Consider the following 23487-nt stretch of genomic DNA (forward strand, 5'->3'; position numbering starts at 1 on the left):
TCAACATACAGACCCAAAATATTATGTACATTACACGCAGAAAAAAATATTTTAAACGTAATAATATTTGACGTAAAATCAATAAGAATTTCATTTTGTTTTGGCTGCAAAAAGAAATCATTATTGCTTCAACAATCTAGTATTTTTGTTTCTTAAAACCCATGGATTGTTAAATCAAAAAGAAAATCTTTTAGAATTTACAAAAGCTTTCATGGTTTTGACGTAAGCTGTCAAATTTGGCAGCTGGGTCAACAACAAAAATATGTTTGTTTTTAAAAGAGATTTCTTGTTGATTAAATCATATTTATTTTATAAAGTCTGACAATTCACTCAGTAGAAATAAAAATGTGTTTATTGATGTAAAAATAATATGGCAATTTTTTTTTATGTTTCGTTTTCATTTTGAAACAAAATTGCAGAAATTGTAATTGAATTTCTGAGGCATAAAATAAAAGCCCCCGGTTCATGAGTTGATGGGTCGATATGTGGGAGCCTTCCTGGCGTCGAGAGCATTGGTACTCAGTACGGAAAACAAGATCGACGGAAAAAATAAAGGAAAAAAAACAGAAAAATTGATTATATTTATCAACTGCAGCTCGAATTGCAGCATGCTTACTTAACTCAAGTCTCAAGATTTTCGAAAACCTTGCACTTATTTCCCGAAATTTACAATTAAAAACAATACTTACGTGGAACGCGTAAGTATTGTTATTGTTTACATTTTTGTCCGGGTGAAAACGAGGGAATGGTTGGTAATTATTTTTGCTTTCATGGCCCAGAGAATGGACACAGCAAATAAATGCTAAATTTAAATTAACTATTGTTGGCTTAATAATAGAATATTGTTATTTTTACAATAGTTGCATTTGAAAAGTGGCTGATTAAAACAAAAAGAATCCTATTTTGAATTTATATGAATAAGTATTATTGGAACAACAAAAAGCAATATAATTTCAACTGGAATTGTTTGCTTAAATACAATTAAAGATTTTTTTGGTTCAATGCAAACAATTTTCTGTCCGTGTAGCAGGATGGAGAATTTCTGTACGAATGATGAATATTCTCTCCAGTTTCCTTACTGACAGATACTTTCAAGTAGCTGCAAACGGCACTCTCAAGTATCAGAAAAGCTGAAAACGGAGTGCCACAAGGCTCAATCCTTTCTGTAAGCGAAGTTTATGGAATTCATAACTACTCGTTATCAAGACCACGAGCAGATATATACTGATGGCTGCAAAGAAAACAACCGCACCGGTGCTGGAATAGTTGTGCACAACACAAACGTTAGTTTTGGCTTGCCTGACATATGCAGCGTATTTTCAACCGAAGAATTTGCCCTAAAAACAGCTGTATCGAATATCCAAGGCCAAGAAAAAACCATGATCCTAACCGATTCTGCTAGTTGCCTCGATGCACTAAGTGGAGGTCGGTCCAACCACCCATGGATACAGTTCATCGTAGTAGTCGCAGTAGTGTTTGGTCCCGAACAGAGAAAAAATACAGTTCATCGAAAAAAATATAGAGGAACGAGACATTACGTTTAGCGACAAAGAAGAAGCAATATCAAAACTTTTAAATAACTTTTTTAATGAAATCTGATTAGTTAGAGTAATCTATTGTAGTTTTATTTATCCCGACACGAATGCCACACAATAATGTGGTAAAGTGTCATAAATAAATTATAATAATAATAATAATAATAATCTAAACTTAAGACTTCAGCTAAGGCTGGACCCGATGGTGTTCCGTTGATTATTCTTAAAAAGAACACCACTTGCCTGTTAGATCCACTGCGCCGCATATTCCAGTCCAGCTCTCTCTTTTCAGCGGCATCCGTCTTGCTGGAAGATTGCGGATATGTTTCCTGTTCATAAAAAGGGAAGCAAACACGACGTAAAACTGTTTGAATTGGTTATGACAAGAGTCCCAAAATGCGCATTGCAAGATCACCACAGATTCATAACTGGGTGTTCCACAACTACGAACATGCTATGCCTAACGTCTTACATCACAGACAGTTTGATCGCTCGGACCCAAACGGACGTTACGGCAGCCTTTGATCAGCTGAACCACGAAATTGCGAACGCTAAGCTTGATAGACTAGGGATCGGTGGAAATCTTTTTATATGGTTTCGTTCATACCTCACGGAGCGCCAACTGACTGCAACTTTGGGTACTTGTCACTCAGCAAGCTTCTGCGCAAAGTCCGGTATACCCCAGGGTAGCCATCCCCTAATAAAAAATTACCATAAACGAACGATAATCCAAATCATTGAACTATTCCACAAATGGTTTCGATGATACCTTGAACACGTCGTTAAGCAAGTTAACCATAACATTTTTATCAGGGTCTGGGACCATTGGTATTTCTCCTTTACTTCGACGACGTTCACCATGTTATCACAGGGCCACGATTATCGTTTGCAGATGATCTGAACGTTTTTCTGCGCATCTGCTCACTCGCCGACTGCCGTTTTCTCCAAAATCAGATTGACATCTTTGCTGACTGGTGTAGTCTAAACCGACTGGTGGTCAACCCAGCTAAGTGTACAATCATTACTTTCTCACGCAAGAAACAACCGATTATTTTCAACTAAAAACTAATAGGCACGACTATCGAACGGGTGTATTGCGTGAAAGACTTAGGCGTTTTTCTGGACTCATAGCTGATATACTCACACCATATATCGTATATCGTCGACAAAGCGTCCCGAACACTTGGCTTTGTCTTGAAGATTACTAAGAACTTCACAGACTTTTACTGCTTGAAATCGCTCTATTGCTCTCTCGTATGATCTACGTTGGGATACTGCTCTGCAGTCTGGAGCCCGAACTACAGTAATGGAGCCGAGAGAATTGAATCTGTGCAACGACGTTTTCTTCGCTTCGCGCTCCGTAAGCTGCCTTGGAGATACTCACTTTGTCTTCCAAGCTACGAGAATCGCTGCCAATTGATCAATGTCGCGCTCTTACGTATCCGAAGAGATGTTTTCAGAGCTTTAACCGTCGCCGATACTCTGCAAGAAAGAATCGACTGCGAAGCAATTCTGCAACAAGTGAACATTAATGTTCAACCTCGATCAATATGCAACAGTCTTATGCTAAGACTTCCACTTCTTCGAACTAATTATATCTTAGGGAGAGCTATTTACGGCTCACAGCGAGTGCAACGGGACGTCAAAATCGTCATCGGCGACATGAACGCTCAGGTAGGACGGGAGGCAATGTATAGACTGGCAATCGGGCCAAATAGCCTGCATGCCGTATCGAACGACAACGGCCAACGATGCGTGAACTTTGCAGCCTCTCGGGGTATGGTAGTTCGAAATACCTTTTTCGAAGGGGCAATACCAGGCGGGATTCATGGGTGCCCGCGCTACCACGGACCAAATTTTCGCTATTCGGCAGGTTCTGCAGAAATGCCGCGAATACAACGTGCCCACACATCATTTGTTCATTGATTTCAAATCCGCATACGACACAATCGATCGAGATCAGCTATGGCAGATGATGCACGAGTACGCATTTTGCAACGATGGATCGAGTGATGTGCCTTGTTCGAGTATCGGGGACACTCTCGAGTCCCTTTGAATCTCGAAGGGGGTTACGGTAAGGTGATGGACTTTCGTATCTGCTGTTCAACATCGCGTTAGAAGGTGTGATCATAAGAGCTGGGATAGACCTTGGGATAGGCACGAGTGGCACGATATTCAGGAAGTCCATCCATCTCCTTGGCTTCGCCGATGACATTGACATTATGGCACGGAACTTTGAGATGATGGCGGAAACCTACATCAGACTGAAGGCTAAAGCTAGACGGATTGGACATGCCATCAACGCATCAAAGACAAAATACATTGAAGGAAGAGGTTCTAGGGAAGACAATGTTAGCCTCCCACCTCGAGTTCAGATTGACGGTGACGAAATTGAGGTGGTCGATGAGTTCGTGTATTTGGGCTCACTGGTGCTCGTGGAGGACCAACGCGCCCTTGGTGTTTTCGAACGGAAGGTGTTGCGTACCATCTACGGTGGAGTGCAGATGGATGACGGAACGTGGAGGAGGCGAATGAACCACGAATTGCACCAGCTGCTGGAAGAACCATCCATCGTCCACATTGCAAAAATGGGGTGACAACGGTGGGCTGGGCACGTCGTGAGAATGCCACACGACGACCCAGTGAAAATGGTTCTAGAAAGCGACCCAACAGGAACAAGAAGAAGAGGCGCGCAGCGGGCAAGGTGGATCGACCAAGTAGAAGGTGACCTGCGGACCCTTCGCAGACTACGAGGCTGGCGAACTGTGGCCATGGATCGAGTAGAGTGGAGGCGACTTCTTCGGACAGCAGAGGACAACAAGGCCTTAGCCTGATTGGTAAGGTAAGGTAAGCGAGTGTTCAACCGAGTAGCGTCGATGTTCGATTACCACTTGACACGGAATATGCTTCGCCGAAGATTCTCTCCCTTTTTGCTGACCGAAGGCGCTTGACGCCCAACAGCTAAGTGTAAAATTTTAGACTTATATAAATTTTTAGTAACTTGACAATGCTTTCCTTGTTATTTTCGTTTGTAACTGTAGTATATGTAGTCTGAATATTCCCCGGAATCCTGAAACCATCAGATGCTATAATGATACCTTGTTCATGTTAGACACAAAAAGAGGCCAAAAGGCAAGCGTTCGAAACACAAAATCCGTCAAATCCACTTGCAGATAGTCACAATCAACGATTCTACGAATCACGAGCGCTCACTCTGAGTAAACACTCACGAATCATAAAACCGCCGACTGAAAGCGAAATTGACAGGTTCTATGTGTCAAACACCCGCCCTTCAATCTCCTCCCGCATCCAACATGCACCCCCATTACAACATCCCAAACCCCGAAAAACACTCCCCTATAGCAAGTGAGTGGAAGCAACCCTGCACACAACCTTTCTTCATGATACACTTTTCCTATCAATCTTCCCTTTAGGCCTGTGGACATGCGTTAGTTTCAAACCTTCTAATCAAACTGGGAAATCTATCAGATCACAAAAAAATAACAAAAACGTTTTAAAGTTTATTACAAGTAAAATAAATATTTTTTTTTAGAGTTTACCAGCTGCAGTTTTAATAGGCTAGTATCTAGGTTGGGTTCTCCATATAATACACAATACTAACAGACGGCTCGAGCTATGGTGCTCACTAGGTCACTGTAGCTTTTCAGCTCGTATTGCGATTTCAGGAACATGTCGATACGAGACATCACTTATCAAGAAAAATCAAAAATATTGAAAGTAATTCGAATTTGATTCCTACTCAACGACTTGTGCCGTGCAAAAAAAATCATTCAAATTCAATAAAACCGCAAAAATTTCAAAATCTGTGTAAAAAATGCATTTATGAGTGAATTAAGGCACTAACACAAACTCAGAAAATTACAAACAAAACGCAGCACAAATAAAAACCGTAAACATAGAATCCAAATACAATAGAGAACAAAAAAAATAAAAAAAAGGTTAAGTGATAAGGTAAAAGGTAAAGGTTGAAGTATCTAATAACTATACAAAAAAAATAATGAACTACCTACGTAAATTTAAAAAAATCAGATAAGAAACCATACATTTCAAACTCTACGTTCAAAAGAAATCCACAAAAAAATGTAACAATAATGTAACAATATAAAATTATTTAAATGAAAATTCCTGTCTGCTAATAAAATAAATAGTTTTGCCTTCACATTTTAATGTTAAATCAGTATTAATCGGTCGGTATTAATATGGTACTTATTTTAATTTGATATACTTATCTGTTAGAGATGTTGCCATTCCTGTTCACACTTAGAAATTATCGCCGAGTTCGGTAATTTTTACCGAAATGTGAACAGCTGAACAGTTCGGTAAAATTTATGCAATTCAATTCAATAGTTTTTCAGCTACTTTAAAACTAAATCCCTACTAAAATGACAAAATTTGATCATTGAAATAAGGTTGGACATGTTTTCAAATTATTTTCAAATTCAATAGCCTTTAAAATGAACGTCAAAGTTTTACCGAACGTTCAGCTGTTCTGATTTCGGTAAAATTTACCGAACACGGAACCAAAATCTTAGTGTGTATGTTCGAAGAATATTCATCATTTATCGTGTACCATGTAGGGTAGCGCATCTCTCGTCGTGATAGTGGGATATAGGCGACAAATTAGAGAGAAAACAGGGAGGTATTAGTATTAGTTATATTAAAACAAAAGAAGAGAAGAAAGAAAGAAGAGCAGACAAATAAAAAGGAAATAAAGATAAAGTAGAAAACAAAGAAAGAGAAACGTAGGCAGATTATTAGAAAAGTATAAAAAAGTATAAAAATAATAGAAAGAAGCATTGATAGATTAGTAGGAAAATAAAACTACTTTATAACTTAAAGTGCAATGAATGAGTGTTAGTTTCGGGATCATTTTAGTGTTAGAGTTATGTTAGTTTTGATCCGTAATCAGCCCAGTAGCTGCCGGCCCCTCCAACACTAGTGGCAGGCAGTTAATCTTAGATCATGCGACACTGTAACCACTACTAAGTTAGAGGTATGATTCGTCTAGTTTATACAACTCAATGTTTCAATTGAGGTAAAGTATTTATCTTAAATTTACAAAAGCAAACTTAAAATGAAAATTATATGCTAATATTATATTTCTGATATAAATAACTTTGATAAAAACAAAATCAAATGCAAAAAAATAAAACTTGACAAATCATCCCCCTCATTCTTGGACAGGGGGTTATTACAAGTAAAATAAATTAAATCTCTTGTATCGTATGCTAATGCTAATTGACTTTAATAAAAATAGTATGCTAAAATAAAATAAAATTTTAATAAAATGATATGCAAAATTTACTAGAAGATCATTACTTTTATTGGTGAGAAGTTTCTAATAAGCCCTCCCAGTTCCTCTCTATACAGAAAAAATCTGATACTATAATCAGGATTGCTCAGTCTGCATGAAGCAGCCGATTTCATCAAGAAAGTTCTATTAACAATCAAGAATTAATCGTTTGAGGCATACTGAAGCATTATGAAGGTGATATGTGTCACTATGGAAAATCACCATCGTTGCAAATATAAAGATATTAAACATAACCCTTTGCTTCAGTACCGTCAACCTCCATGGCCATGGGGAGGGTCTAGAATTGCAGATCCTGGATACAGAAACAATTGCAAGATCCCAGAAGAAAAAAAGTAAAGTTCTCGGACCTAACACAAATTCCAGAATTTTGGCACTTAGTAAAATCACAGACAAACAGACATAACACTCACAATCACATTCATCGCAAATAATGTTTTAGTTGGGAATGTGCTTGCATTTGTCATGGTGGCGCCACTGAAGCATTGAGCAAGCCCAGGCTTCCAAATAGTACAGCCTCCTCGCGACAGTTGGTTTATACATGAATTGACTGTTGCTTTGTGTGCTTTACTACCGCTTGCTACCGTACGTTCAGATCCGAATTCGAAGTGTATTGGCAACAGCACACGCACGAACGAATGAAAGCTGTATTAGAACAGTCGCATCTATACCCGCTTTGCTAAAATCATCGTGCTTGGAACGTAGTGAAACGAATGGGCTGTAGTTATACATTTCTTTATAACCAGGTTCTTAATGTTTCTGTCGTCATAACAGCCCCGTCGGCGCCGCCGGGATGTTCTGAGGCATAACATCTCTGATCACGCCTTCCTTCGGAAGGGAAGTAAAGCCGTTGGTCCCCGGTTCATGAGTTGATGGGTCGATAGGTAGGGTCCAGGTGTGGGAGCTGCCTTCCTGGCACGTCGGTAGCATTGGTGCTCAGCACGGAAAACAAGATCGACGGAAAAAACAAACCAAAGAAAAAAAAAATAACAGCCTTCACAAACCGACGACATCCCTCAGCTTACCCAAGTGGCTGTCACGAAAAGGCTGTCACAAGACATTATATACAATTGATATACGGCAGTGGAGTATGGAAGAAACCCAGAAGAATGATCCCGAACAGATATGTCGGATCAATGTAAGGTCAATTTTTGGTCGACGTCGACCAAATGTCGGGTCGATGTCGGGTCAATTCTGTGTTTATGTCGGGTCAATGTCAAGCCAGCATCGGGTTTAGGTTTGGTAGAAGTCAGGTTGGTGTCGGGTAGGCTTATATTTTTCGCCGGAGACCGCGCGTTTTTAAAAAACATCGGATGAAAATTTTGCAATTGGCAGCACGAACGTGATAGCAACCGAACGAGTTCCGGTGCCACACTGGTAGTGTAGTAGCAGTCTTACGACATACAAACAAAATTTCAAAGACAGTAGCAATGAATCGGCAGTTTGACGGACTGCTTGTTGTATGTACGAGGAACGTTACGAATGACCATCCGAGGCTGTCATAGCCGAACGAACAAAATACATGACTAAGAACGAGCTGTCGTGTACTGCACAAGACGGCAACGTTGCATGTCGTATAACAGCCTCACTTTGGGCTGTCGCTTATAGCTCATTCTCAAGGCTGTCGTAGGAAAAAGAAAGCGACAGCCGTTGGAATACTGTCATGAGGCGGTACTTTTGGTATGCCTGAGCAAGCCACCAAATTTCGAACTTATCAGTGATGCCAGTTCTTTTTCACGTCTAGTTAGTAGATGTCAGCTCTTGAAAATGATATGTGGTCAAGGCATCACACTGGAGACACATACCACATCTGACGAATACAGAAATAAAAGTTGTTGAATATTACATCGAAAGTACTGAACATTAGTCATTCCGTTCCTAATCCTACGCTGCACGATTAACACAGAATTCGAGAACAAATCATGTTGATGACTGTAATATTCTATCAACTTTTACACCTTTTACCAGTAATTGATGTTCAATACTTCACCATGAATTTCATTGATTGATAAATATTATATTTTTTTGCTGTACACATATTAAAGTGATGAGCGGTGGTAGAAAGGGCACTAATTAGCGATGTATTACCTCGTTTAAAAACTTCTTTCCAGCAAAAGAAAAAGCACACTAAACAAACAAAACAAATCCCTAAAAAAGTATTAGCTTCTGTGAACTTTTCCTACGGATCCGTATTTCTGCAGAATTCAATCAATTCTATAGATCTACGGAAAATTTAGTAGAACCGACATCACTGACTTCCATCTGTTTTGTTTTTATTCAACGCACAGCTGACGCGTTGACAGAACGAGGGAAAAGCAACTGGTGAAAAAATGGCATGAACGAGGGATGCTCTAGTTGCACATCAATGCTTGGGAATGTGGATGATAGATGGTGCTAGTGCGCATGCAAAATTGCGATATTTTTTGAAGAATTTTCTTCTAAGCGTTATGTCTGTTTTCTGTGGTAAAATATTGAAGACCGCAGAATATAAAAAAATAGAGAAGTTTAACAAATTGCAAACTGAACTGATCTTGGTAGAATGATCAAAATTCTAGACTTATGTAGAATATATCTTCCAAGATTCTAGAATCCAAAAATGAATTTTTTTCGAATTACACTACTATTTCTTGAACAACAATAAAACAAATTCTCTGAAATTTGTCCTATTTGTAGTCGTTTCACGAAATGACTTTTTTGTCTCAAGAGTTTTTGCAAGTTGGCAAAAAGGTTGGGAAATAGATAATATGCAACAACCTTATGCTGAAAATTAAACCTATTGTAAAATGTTAAGTGAGTTCTCCACAATTCCCAAATTTTAAGTAATCCTTTGGTTTTTATCAAGTTTTTAAATTTCTTCCTAATAAATTGCCCTCCTCTATTTAGACCTGGTGCTTGATTTAATCAATGAGGTAAGCAAGGTTGCAAATACTCATTTCAGCTAAAATAATGTTTTTCTGAATAATAAAACGAAAAGATGGTATGATGACATGTTTTACTTGTAACTTACAAGAAGAGGTTACAAAGTATGCGTTTGAAACATAAAACATGTAAATTTTGCTTTCTATGAGTCACAATCAGCGATTTGCTGATCGCTGATTGAGTGAGTGAGTGTGTGAAAAACCGCTGATTGTGACTCTCATGAAGTGAAATAAACAGGTTTAATATGTCAAACACATTCTTTGCATCCTCTTCTTGTATCTTACCAATTCAAAATATGATCATAGCATCTAATTATTTCATAATTAAATAAAAATGTTTTAGCTGAAATGAGTATTTGCAACCTTGGAGGAAAGAAACTTCAATTTCATAGTTTGCCAAGGGCGCAGTAAACAGCCCCTACGATTTCTTTTTATAATGTTATGCCTACTTACCTGCAGATCGATACTTCATCATTGGAGCCACAGTTGTCCACGAATCAGTCTTTGGCGAATAGCATTCAACCTTAAACCAAAAAAAAAATATGCATAAATATATCCATTTTCAAACCAGTACCTATATCATTCCAATACCGTGCTTAAGCTGGTGACCCCATCGTATCCACCACAAACATATACTAGATCATCCAAAGCTGCGACACCAACAGCACTACGTTTGCATCTCATAGGTTTTCCTAAAATTCATGGACATGAAGTATTATTGTGTTGTACCACTGTGACAGGTGAGGAAACATTTTTACCTTGACTCCACTTTTTCTGCACAGGATCGTACACCTCGACAGTCGATAACCTAATTCATGAGAAAACGTGAAAGTATGAAATTAAATTAAAAAAAAAAGATAGAGGAAACAAACCGTTCTGTTCCATTAAATCCACCAAAAGCGTATAACTTCCCTTCCATCACAGCTACTCCTACCCTGGACCGCAGCATTGACATTGCTTCACCCATTTTCCATTCTTTTGTAACGGGATCGTATATTTCCACAGTGCTGACAGACTCTCCGTTTTTGGTTAATCCTAGAAAAAAAGGATTATTTTTTAATAAGTTTCACTATCAAGGTAAAGCAGGATTTGCGTAGGTCCGCTTTTAAAACAAAAAAGGTAGAGGTACCTCCAACTGCATAAATTTGCCCCACCACATAATCACAGCATCGCGGTCTAGTACGGGAAGCGGAAACAAGTGCCCTACGTTCGGGCATCAGATGAAAGTCTCGAGCCTCATCGAGCAAATCCCGGCACTTGTGTGATGTACGAATCAACTCTTCTGTTGCTACATTATCGGCCAAGAACTGCGGTGATAGAAGGGGAAGCCGGATGTTAGCCAAAATATTTGGCAAGAATCCCGAGCGATTCTGCTGATCAAATTTAACCCATTTCATGCAGGCGTCAAAGATACGTTCCTCCGTCGGCACATTCAGCTCGTCGCGGCGAACTATGTCTATCAGCTCATCAAAATTCAGCGCTAGGAACTCGTCGGAAAAAGCGACCTTCGAGAAATACTGATGTATATAGCGATCAGCTGAGGTCACCAGCTGTGTGCAACCAAGCGTGTCAGCAAAGTGGCGAATGCCAAGTACGTTTTGTGGATGAAACCTGGAAAAAGAAAAATATGTTGAGACAGGACATGAATCATATTTTGTCTCATATCATGAAAGGCAATGGCTAAGCCTTATGGTGACAAGTAAATTCCTCAAACTTTTGACATTAACTTGATAATTATGTAGAAATCTGTAGTTGTTAGGATATTGTTTATCAATACAGGTATACTTCGATATAACGTAACTGTCACTGTTGACTTCCATCGTCAATATTTTGCTAATAACAATTGAATCAAACATATTAATATTACCAATAAATGGGGGATTATCTCATCTGTCCGATGGTGATATTACTTTGCTTGTTTGAATGATAATTTGGGGGAAATCGACTATGCAAGTCAAAAGTGACTGTTACGTTACATCGAGGTATACCTGTAATAGGTAATAGGCACATAGGTTACACAGGGCCTTATTACGGATGTCATTTCATTGTGAAAACTTGTCACTTGTCGTCACGGTGAAGTGATTCCCATTTGATTTGTACGGCAATCACGGCTCTTATTCTGAGTATCACTTCCTTATCACCGTGTAGCGACACCCGTAATTGTTCACGTTGGATTTCGCGTTTTGACTAAAGTTTCCTGCTTAAAACTTCCACTAATTTGGAATATGTTATAAACTCCAAATCTTAATAAACTTACTAACGGTCATATGTAGCCTGAAAACTATCTTTTCTCAACCAAATGTTACAATACTTTAAATACGTTACCTGTTTTTTAAGAATTCCGCGCAAGCATCCCGAACTTTGTTCAGTTGTAAAAATGAAGCGCCAACCATTAGTCCTTGTACGTTTTGATTGTCGATTTTAACCACTCCGCTATAAGCAAAATTTATCAAACTCTCTAAAGCACTGCAAAAAAAAGGTATAAAATAGATCAGGTAGGGGAAATGTCGGCTTCGGCAATACCTAAACCTATTATCGTCAGGGGGTAAACAAAGTCCTAGAGCACTCAAATTTGGCCAATAGATGCTCTGAAACACAATTTATCCACGTGCCAAAATTGAGATCTCAAGGTCGTTGTTTACCCCCTAACGATAATAGAATAATGTATTGCCAAAGCCGTTATTAGAATTTTAATTCGTGTTTCATATGCATTCCGTATAGGGCCTCCCTTAGCTCAACCGGTAAAGGCGCAGCTACTACAAACAGGGAGTAGCAATTTCAAATTTGTATGTTTTGTGGAAGCTGACATTTGTACCTTTGAAGTTTCACGCTAAGGCTTCCTTAGAGTATCACCTTAAGCAAGATCATGCTGGAGGTGGCTGGGTTTCGATTTCTGGTCCGGTCTAGGAATTTACCGGGTTGGAAAATATTCTGAATCTGAATACTTACTGAGGCTCGATTTCCTTCATGGTTATTTCTTTGATCCTACTTTCAGCCATGTTGTGTGTAAACATAGCATAGAAATAGGGAATTGTGGCCGCCAAGACGATCCGATGTGCGGAGAAGGAATGATTATCAACCTGTGCGCAGAGCAATCGCAGATTCTTTTAGTAGTATATCAGTAAAAATCGGATCACCTACTGAGCTTACCTTGAGAGTAACATCGCAGAGTTTCCCTTGTCTGCGGATCTCCTTCATAAGAGGAAAACTCTCAGCAAACAAGCTGTCCTGCTTGAAAAGATCATAGCTGCTCTCGTCCGACACCAAATCACACGATGTGTCCATATTCGGATCTTTTGGCAATAGAATTGCCTCTACAGTACACTACCCAAAACTATTTTATAAATATTTCACGATAAACGGCTGAACATTTAAATGCATCCAGCTGGTTTGAGTTGGGTTGGGGATTGCAATAAAAAAATGAATGACACTCCGCTCCAGGGTGGCCAGATTATTTTTTTCATTATCTCGGTAGCTTCTCAAAACTTTTATCGGTAGTTATTGGTAGGCCGTCTTATAGTACGTTCAGACTACAGAGTTATAACATGTTATAGCGCTATCTTGATGGTGCTTTCTGTGTTGCAATTATTTGACAACCGTTATAACATGTTATAACTCGCCAGTCTGGCCGGCGTTTTATAGTACGTTCAGACTACAGAGTTATAACATGTTATAGCGCTATCTTGTTGGTGGTTTCTGTGTTGCAATTATTTGACAACCGTTATAACATGTTATAACTCTCCAGTCTGTACAGCGTTTTAAGAATGCTTTCCCGATACTTCAAACCTTTGTGAGCAGGGGGGGGGGGGGCTATGCTCCAGAACGATACACTTTCCTTCTGTTCTTCAGCTTGAAACGTGTCGTAATCAATATTTCAAATTCTGCTAATAAGGTGATCCAAGAGACGCCCTAATAAAAAATAACCATAAACGAACGATAACCCAAATCATTGAACTATTCCACAAATGGTTTGGATGATACCCAGAACACGTCGTTAAGCAAATTAACCATACAATTTTTATTAGGGCGTTTATCAGTGGAACTGACAGCTAGGAATCTAGCGTGTGTGAGTGATCTGGTGTTATTGGTGCTGAATGTAAACATAAACAAAGCAGTAATTCATATGAGGATAAACTGGCAGTTAACCATTAGGTTTTGCACCGTCGGGGTTAACCTCAATCTGATGACAGTTCAGTGGTACTGCTTACGTGGACTTAGTCGATTTTTTTTTGGGTAGATTTTCTGGATATTTTTTTCAGATTGCAGTGAGATGTAAACCACACTTTTGCATTGTCCACGAGCAACATCCTTTAACCGCGCTGTTCCTCGACAATTTTCAAGTTAAAATTCGGAAATTTTAAAATATATTTTTTTTGAAAAAACGACTAAGTGTCTGTAAACAGTACCACTGAACTGTCAAAAAGGTTCAGCCGATTAACACTGACTTCATTTGTGACGTCACGCTGCAGTACCTAATTTCATTCGAGCAGTTAAAATGACGTTACTACCACTCGAACTTAGATACATAAGGTCTGGGCCAACAAGCAGCTTGCTGGTGTTAGAAGCAAAAATGTTGTAAACATTGCTGAACATCTGCGAACAGCTAGATATACGTCACTGCCAACATACTGAGAACAGAAGATAGAAATACGTCACTGCCAACAGCTGTTTCGTGTAAAAAGATTAACATTGCAATATAATACGAACACCACTAACCATTTGCACATTTCACTAACACCAATAAGCCCTTTGGCCCAGACCTTATATAAACGTGATTGCTGTGCTATCGATCGACCGGTTTTTGAGAAGAACTCGCCTTAGCCAAGGTTGTCAAAATTTAACAGATCGTAAAATATTGTTGTTTAGTAAACCAAAAATTCAACGTAAACGCAATTAGTGACGCCACTTATTGCTTGTATCGTACCGATGTCAATTATACAAGGTCTGGCCCAACTGGCTTATTGGTATTAGTGAAATGTGAAAATGTCTAGTGGTGGTCGTATTTCATCGCAATGTTTATCTTTTTACACGAAACAGCTGTTTTCTGTGACGACACGTCTGCTTATCGCAGTATGGAATGTTGTGCTGCCGTGACATCGGCATTCGCTTGCTCAGCAATGTTTACAACATTTTTGCTTCTAATACTAGCAAGCTGCCTGTTGTTCCAGACCTTGTATGATTGACATCGGTATCGTACAGGGGTTTTACTCACACAACTTAAGCGATTGCTTCACCTCGGTAATCCACCTCATTGAAGTAACCACGCTCGGATAGCAGGGTCAATCGATACCCGCTTAAACGCGAACCATAACTTGACCTTACCGAAAATGGTTAAAAATTGTTTATAATCCCTGCTAAACTTTAACTGAAATGGTTATGGAACTTTACATAAACGTTTGTGCGATAAAGTTTTAACCTTATGTATTATGGTTTTTTGGAACTGAACCTAACAAATAATGGGTTGTTAAGAACCATTACCATTCAAAATTCTTGTTTTCTCCATACATTTTCGGAAAGAAAACTATATTTTTTGAACCTTTTTACTTATGGTTTGAGAATTTTAATGGTAATGGTTATGGTAGTCAGTAAGGTCCATGGATGGTCCAACATTTCAAAGGGGCGTAATTGCATTTGTAAACAATGGCTTTAGTCATCGATTTCTCGCGAATAAAAGCTCACTCATAAAAATTTATGACACTAACAAGTAGATGAATGTTTCCTCTACTAGCTAGCATTGTTAACTTGGAGGAGGGAGCATTTATTTTCGAGAAATCGACGTCTGAAGCCATTGTTTACAAAAGCAATTACGCCCCTTTGAAATGTTGACACTGAATTTTCCATCTGTCAAATTTTAACCAAAAGTTAAAAATAATCCACCAAATGGTTCAGAGCCTTCCCACATACTGCGGGCTAGTCGCCCACGGCTCGCCCCCGGACCGCTCGGCGGACGGGTGGACTTGGGCGGACTTGGGCGCTCGAACCTCGCGGCGCCACTTGGTCCAAATATGGTCGCCAGCGCCATATTTGCAACATTTGGGCGCCTGAGGCAAAAACGATACCTGTCAAAAAACTGATCGTTTCAACCATTTTGTCCGCCCACAAGCGCCCTGGCGCACTCACGGTTGTTCACCACCAATTTCTTTTTCAATGGGTTTTAAATTAATAAAAATGAAAACAGTTGAAGCATGAACATGACTTCATCAATAAACTTTATATATCTTAATCTTATAACTAACATATGTTTTTTTTTTATTAAATAGATCTTAACCTAACAATAATATCTTACAAACTAAGTCAACCCCATGATGTAACACATCAAAATACACGAGAATTCAAAGACTAGTTCAATGGAACTCAAATCTAGTTCCGAGAACCACTTTGGCCACGCCCGGATACATTTCGGGTGTCCCGGGGGAAGAAGCCAACATCTGATTAGGGTAAAACCCATCATGCAACACATCAAAATACATGAGAATTCAATTTCTGGTTCAAAAGAACTCAAATCTAGTTCCAAGAACCACTTTGGCCACATCCGGACATATTCTGGGTGTCCCGGGGGAAGAGGCAAACATCTGATTAGGGCCAAACCCATCATGCGACACATCAAATTACATGAGAATTCAACGACTGGTTCAATGGAACTCAAATCTAGTTCCAAGAACCACTTTGGCCACATCCGGCAAAGGTGTCCCGAGGGAACCCGAATAAAAATTTACATTTGCCTAACGTTTGATGTCTACATCAGCATCGAAATAAAATATATTCCTGGCATCAAACATTAGAAAACATTGCGATTTAGATGTATTTATACAAGGTAACGTGAAATAAAATTTTGCCATCCAAATGTTGTTTGTCGGAATTCAAATGTTGGCATTCGACGCCATTTTGAATTCCGAGATCCAAGAAGAGGTGGCTTCAGGTTTTAGAAAAAGTGGGAATTACTGTCAAATATCAATCAACATGGGATTTTTTGGAAGGTTTTTGGAGGTTGTCGTCTAGAGAAAATCGATATCCGATGCCATTTTGAAATCAAATGTAACGGTTTCCAGTTTCACAAAAAGTGAAAAATAATTTCAAAAGTCCATAAATATGGGTATTTTTGGAATTTGGGTCACAAATAGAGACCAAAAATCAATTTTAACATAACTTTAACCTAACATTTACTTCCCAACAAACAATTGCCTATTGAAGAAACGACTTCTTGACGATTTTATATCTCTTCATACTTCATGCATTATTATTATTAACTTGTACTATTTTAAATATTAACTTCTGTTCAGGCTTTGTTCACACAAATCTGGAGAATTATTCAACTACAACATCGAAGTATTTGGTGTTGAATAAGGTATGTCGAGAAGCTTTTCTTCGACTTACAAAAATTTTAACACAGCTTATTCGATCAAATTTTTGATTATTCAGTGGTTATTAGACATCTTACTACTTAAACAGCGATGATATAAAGATATACACCTTACAGACGCTTGATTATCATGTGAAATAATGTTTCATTAGGCACTATTATACATTTATTAAAGGATTATTAAATTACGGGATAATTTATCCGAAAATAAAAACGGTGCAGAGCAGGGTTATTCTCGTTAGGGATTGTTGTGTCATTATATCTGTCTAAGCACGCACCCACCACATAGATTCTAGAAAATTGATTACAGACATACATACACACATGTCGTTAGATGGGATTCGAACCATGACCTTCCGATCACCAGCCGCTTGCCTTGCCATCTGAGCTATCCTACACCATATGGGCAGCTAAATAAATAATAAAAGCTTGAATCTGAAAACCTACCAGCTCTCCCAGCAGTAACTCTAGCTAATTCAATTAGATGTGAGAATGATTAATTCACAGACAAACAGACATAACACATTGAATGTTTCTCAATGTAAAACATCGTCGCTAAAACATTACCGCCATCTGTTGAGTACACTGTGGTGGGTAGTCCGCTGAACAGATGGCGGTAGTGTGTAAACGTCAAACGCAAGGGAATTGACTATAGTCCTCTCCAGGCGGGTTCGTATTGGTGCGATTTGCGTGTGTTAGGGAGATGAAATTTTTTGTTAGCTGTGAGAAATTTTTTGTTTGCTGTAAGAACTGTCATTCTAAAGTAAAAATAAACAACAAAACGAAAACAAACCATACGCTTGCACGGTAACAGTCAAGTATCCGAAAAAAAATAACAACAAAAATACAATAAAAAACAATGTAACAATAAGACGAAAATTATTGTCTTAACAATGATTTATATTGTTACGTCTACAATAAATTTACCTTGATTTATGTTGTACAAAACAGTAAATTTCATGGTAAATGGAAAATTTACAATAAAAAAGGGGGGTTGTTAAGTATCTTAACAATGAAATTTTCGTGATTTCCCCATATAATTTTTTTTCAATAACATTATATATTATTGTTATTTTACTGTTGGTTGGCGAATTTATTGATTAAAAAAAATAACAGTGTACTTTAGAGTGTATGTGTTGGCTTGACAGATCTACTTTATCGACTTTAAAAATAAATCGAAAAAATAAAACATCGCCCCGGGGAGGGAAGGGGGTGGTAATGTCTGTTACGGGTGAGTCCTTTTTTACTGGTTATGGATCGAGATTCGATCCGGAACTTGTGAGAAATGGAAGCCAACTCCTCTGCACTCGATCTCTCTAGGTCACGTCTCCTTGGTGGTTGAACGTCGTTGATAAGTTAATGCATTCAACTGGAGAGAATCGCCCATGCAAATATGCTTCCACCTGAGAGTGATTTCCTGACATCTTCAAGTGGTGGATTTTTTTATTATTATTGTATGATTAGTGACTGCACGGAAAAGGTCTGCATTAAGCGGGATTTAGATGAGGCAGGAGAGTTGAGTTCAACTCAAACCGATCTGGTCGTAGGCGTTCAATTGACTTGGCAACGAATAGAGCCAAACGAACTGTCAAAGCAAGAGCCATACGAGCAGCACCTATCTTGATTACATTGGCAGTGTTGCTGACCCTCTCATAGTCTGCATGCTTCAATCAGATTTATTTTTATTGTTCGTGAAGTAACCCACAATGAAAACACACCAATATTTAATGTAACAACATTTTTTATTGTAATAGAATTGTTCATTATTGTTCGTGATCGAATCATGTTAACAATAAAATAAATGAAAAATACAATAAAAATCATTGTAACAACATTTTATTATGTACATTCATTGTACAGCTAGGTAACAGTTTTGCCGTTTTCGGAAGGGTACAACATTATAACAATCATTTTTATTGTCGACAATAAATATTAATGTTAGAGCATTGTTTCCACTGAAAATTTCACTGTAATTTTTTTTTCGGGTACCCTTTTGTGAGTAAAGGTTAACCCATTTTTGATAAAGGTGGCTTTACTCATTAATGAGTAAATTATTTTAACAACAATGAGTTTCAGCTAACAGTAGCTAACAAATACTACTGAATTGGCATAATGATTTACTCATTAATTAGTGGTGCCGCTTTTATTGACAATGGGTTCACTTTTACTCATAAATGGATGATTGATTCTTACCGTGCACATGACAGTATACGCTATAGTGTGTGTAAAATTATGTTATTAGTGAAGTGTTCGTGAGATCCTGCTTGGAGAACTCAATGCAAGCCACAGTTGGTGTTACTACCAACTACGATACTGTTGAATTGACCGTTAAATGCTTGTTCGGTTTAACTTAACTTTAACTTAACTTTAACTTAACTTTAACTTAACTTTAACTTAACTTTAACTTAACTTTAACTTAACTTTAACTTAACTTTAACTTAACTTTAACTTAACTTTAACTTAACTTTAACTTAACTTTAACTTAACTTTAACTTAACTTTAACTTAACTTTAACTTAACTTTAACTTAACTTTAACTTAACTTTAACTTAACTTTAACTTAACTGTAGTAGTGGAGAACAGCGGAAGACTTCTCACCTCAATTTACCAACGTTCGTTGCTCACTTCCTCGCCCACGATGGCGTTCTAGTAGTGCATGCAGGGACTAATGGTTTGGAACCGTAATAGATTTTGGTAATTGTGACTTAGTTTATTTTAAAACACTTGCACCGAACATTTATTCACACGACATTAACATTAAAAGTAACTTTTTATTCTTAAAACACTACATTGAACTTAATAAACTAGTTACAAAACAAGCAATATATTGTATCGGGTTAGTGACCGGTCTCGACGAGATGGTGAAGCAACACTGGTCGGTTAATCTCCCTCGTTGTAGATCGTCGCCTCATCCAGTAGGTAGCCATCGATCGGTGCTCATATCTCCCGCTCTCATGCAAATGCCCCTAGGAATGAGTTTCTCGAGAGTATCCCCACGCGAATGTATTGCGATCAACGGTTAAGCTGTGGTTGATTTTCCCACTCGGCAGTAGGAACAACAATCAATACGAAACTAACGATTTTAAATTGGCTCACTACTTGACTAGCCTATTGGTCCCAAGTAAATCGATTAACGTACCCCATTCTAGTCGAAATTCTACTACTACACAATGTTTATTTTGATTCGCTATGAAAGTTTAGCAGATAAAATGAGGGGTTAGTGGATTTTCAAGGGGTGAATCGATTAGCTTGGGACCGAAGAGAGTACCAGCAACAATCAATACGAAAGTAACGATTTTAAATTGGCTCACTACTTGACTAGCCTATTGGTCCCAAGCAAGCGATTAACGTACTCCATTCTAGTCGAAATTCTAGTACTACGCAATGTTTGTTTTGATTCGCTATGAAAGTTTGACAGATAAAATGAGGGGTTATTGGTTTTTCCTATGTTTCGAGGGGTGAATCGATTAGCTTGGGACCGAAGAGAGTACCAGAGCTGAGCCAAAAAGTTGAGCACGTTTTTTTGGGACCTTCTAGTCTTAGAGTTACCTCTATGGTACCAGAGCTGAGCCAAAAACTTGAGCACGTTATTTCGGGACCTTCTAGTCTTAGAGTTATCTCTATGTTAGGAATGTGTGTAGTCGGTACAATCAAACTGATAACGAACTGAACCAAGTGTTGCGTCGATCATGCAGTGGTATTCTGAAGCAATTTGCATCTCGCATGCAAACATCCTGCCTCCCTCAGAAATAACGATTTCTGTAGACTGCTACTAATATTTCTGTCACGGCTAATGATGCTCCTTGTTGACCTGGTGATGTTGAATACCTCAATTGAATTGGTGCGATGGTACATGGAAAGAAAAGACCTGGTAGATCCGGAGGAAACAACTAAATAACTTGGACAGGTCCTCACCAGGGACCCAAGGATATTGGGCCTTGTATTTATTTGTCCTCTCCGGAAGATCAAGTCCCAACATTCGTGATCATGATAGCCGAACTACCGTTAGAGTTAGTGTCGTCATGGGACGAAGATGATACCGGCAAAAAGCATTGTTTTGCGACCGGTCGAGTGATGAATCCCCGTGCTGTCTGAAGTGTAACGACCCGGACAATGCCATCCTTGCCGGGGTGAAGTTCATGGATCCTGCCTGTTGCCCATCGCATTGGTGGCAGATTATCTTCCTTAATAATGACAAGACGATTTTTTTCTATTTGTACCGGTGGGCTTGGCTCTAGCATAGAGGTAACTCTAAGACCACTGGGTCCCGAAGAAAATCATTATTATTTTTGGCTCACTCAGTACCAGAACAACGGTCCCAAGCAGTCCCAAGCTATTTCACTTACCCCTGCATGTTCTGCATGAATCCACACACCCCTGATGTTATCTGTCAAACTTTCATAGCGAATCAAAACAAACATAGTGTAGTAATAGAATTTCAAATAGAATAGGGTACGTTAATCGTTTGCTTGGGACGAATAGGCTACTAAAGTGGTGAGCCAATTTAAAATCGTTAGTTTCGTATTGATTGTTGGCTGAAGGCTGTAACGTTGCCAAGTATTCCAGGTGTCATCGATTCCAAATTTCCTGTAATATTTTCTGAATCTGCTGCCATTGTGTCAACCGATTGTATGGGACCGAATCGAGGTTGACGTCTGCGACAGCTTTCAGTGCTGAGCCCACAAGAAAATGGCCCGGAGTAAGTGGATCAAGATCGGAAGGGTCATCGCTTAATGGAGAGAGTGGACGGGAGTTCAGACAGCATTCTATCTGCGCTAAAAGTGTATCCATGTCGTCGTACGCCAATACTCGAGGTCCAAGTACCCGAGTGAAATGCTTTTGAGCCGATTTAATTGCCACCTCCCAGAGCCCGCCGAAATGAGACCCTTTGGGAGGATTAAAGTGCCAACGAATGCCGTTCTCTGTGCACTCTCGAGCTACCGCCCAAGAGCCAGTAACGGATTCGAATCGTGTTGACCATCAGCTGAGGAGCAGCGTGCGATAACAATAGCAACATCGACAGAGAGTGAGAGCCTGGCAGCAGGATTGGGTGCTTGAAGTCTTCGTGTTGTGTTGATTGCCCAAGACGACCATCGATCTGGATGATTTTGTCGTTGGCAGAGAGCATTGGATGGAACCATTTCAGGCGAGAGCTTTTCGACACCGGCTGTCCGTTTTCCAACCGTTTCCATTCGTTTGGAAAGCATTGTTGCTGCAGTAATCGAATGAGCGTATGTTCGGCAGTTTTGAGTTCATCGGTCGTGAGAAAAGTAAATCGACGATCTTCCTTTGGTGTTCGCAGGAACAAGAAGAAGCGACGCCAATAGGCAGTAGTTCGTACCACAAACGAAGTGACAGACGACTTACTGGCGAAGAAATCCATTTAAATAATGTGGTTCACTGTAATAGAATTTTCTTGGAAGCTTCTGCCATCATCCACCAGATGGGTTTATTTTTTTTGTTTTGATTTGAACAAAGTTGATTTTGTGTACAATGATTCTTTGACAGTGTGCAAAGAGTGCGTATCATTTTGTCATTTTTTTATGCATTTCAGTTTTGAGTAGAGTGAAAGAGATAGAACCAAAATATTCTAGTACATTTGGTGAAAATGCTAGTTCAATCCAATAGTAGCAACAATCAATACGAAACTAACGATTTTAAATTGGCTCACCACTTTAGTAGCCTATTGGTCCCAAGCAAACGATTAACGTACCCTATTCTAGTTGAAATTCTATTACTACACTATGTTTGTTTTGATTCGCTATGAAAGTTTGACAGATAACATCAGGGGTGTGTGGATTCATGCAGAACATGCAGGGGTGAGTGAAATAGCTTGGGACTGCTTGGGACCGTTGTTCTGGTACTGAGTGAGCCAAAAATAATAATGATTTTCTTCGGGACCCAGTGGTCTTAGAGTTACCTCTATGATAGTAGTGTTGCCATGTGGTACAATCCAGTAGTAGTGGTGTTGCCATGTGGTACACTGAAAAATTGCAATAGAAGGTTAGTCACCAAAGTTTCCGAGCCGCTCCGTCTGTCACTTCGTTTGTGGTTCGTACCATCTTCGTGTAGTTGGAAAATTTGGCTACATAATCGTCGATGAATGAGGATGTTGTGGTAGCAGTAGCAGAAACTGTCGCAATCTTCCGTCGTTCCGTGTTGCTATGATCAGTAGATCCGCAGTGCTGTTCAGGAACAGGCCAATATTCCTTCTCCTTATGCAACCATTTTGGTCCTCTCCACCAGAGTTTGTTGTGGATGAGATCCGATAGCAAGCAACCGCGAGAGATGACGTCAGCTGGGTTTTCCAGACCTGCGATGTGGTTCCAAACACAGTGCTGAG

At 39.1% G+C, this 23487-nt stretch overlaps 1 protein-coding gene across 2 annotated transcripts in view; it reads right to left on the reverse strand.

Moving 5' to 3' along the window:
• Positions 1 to 13200, reverse strand: part of KLHL18 (Kelch like family member 18) — a 59923-nt gene extending 46723 nt beyond the window's left edge. For both annotated transcript variants that reach the window (XM_065233286.1, XM_065233285.1), the window contains exons 1-8: positions 12936 to 13200; positions 12735 to 12865; positions 12111 to 12251; positions 10915 to 11396; positions 10658 to 10820; positions 10544 to 10593; positions 10377 to 10477; positions 10239 to 10308 (exon numbers count right to left, since the gene is read on the reverse strand). In XM_065233286.1, the coding sequence (XP_065089358.1) occupies positions 10239 to 10308; positions 10377 to 10477; positions 10544 to 10593; positions 10658 to 10820; positions 10915 to 11396; positions 12111 to 12251; positions 12735 to 12865; positions 12936 to 13070 (1273 nt within the window). In that variant the 5' untranslated portion in view covers positions 13071 to 13200. The remainder of the gene's footprint in view (positions 1 to 10238; positions 10309 to 10376; positions 10478 to 10543; positions 10594 to 10657; positions 10821 to 10914; positions 11397 to 12110; positions 12252 to 12734; positions 12866 to 12935) is intronic.
• Between the last annotated feature and the right edge of the window lie 10287 nt (positions 13201 to 23487).

This window comes from Ochlerotatus camptorhynchus, unplaced genomic scaffold, assembly GCF_037179485.1.
Source record: "Ochlerotatus camptorhynchus isolate MF236.1 unplaced genomic scaffold, CSIRO-AGI_Acam_v1.1 ptg000395l, whole genome shotgun sequence".
NCBI classification, from domain to species: Eukaryota; Metazoa; Arthropoda; class Insecta; order Diptera; family Culicidae; genus Ochlerotatus; species Ochlerotatus camptorhynchus.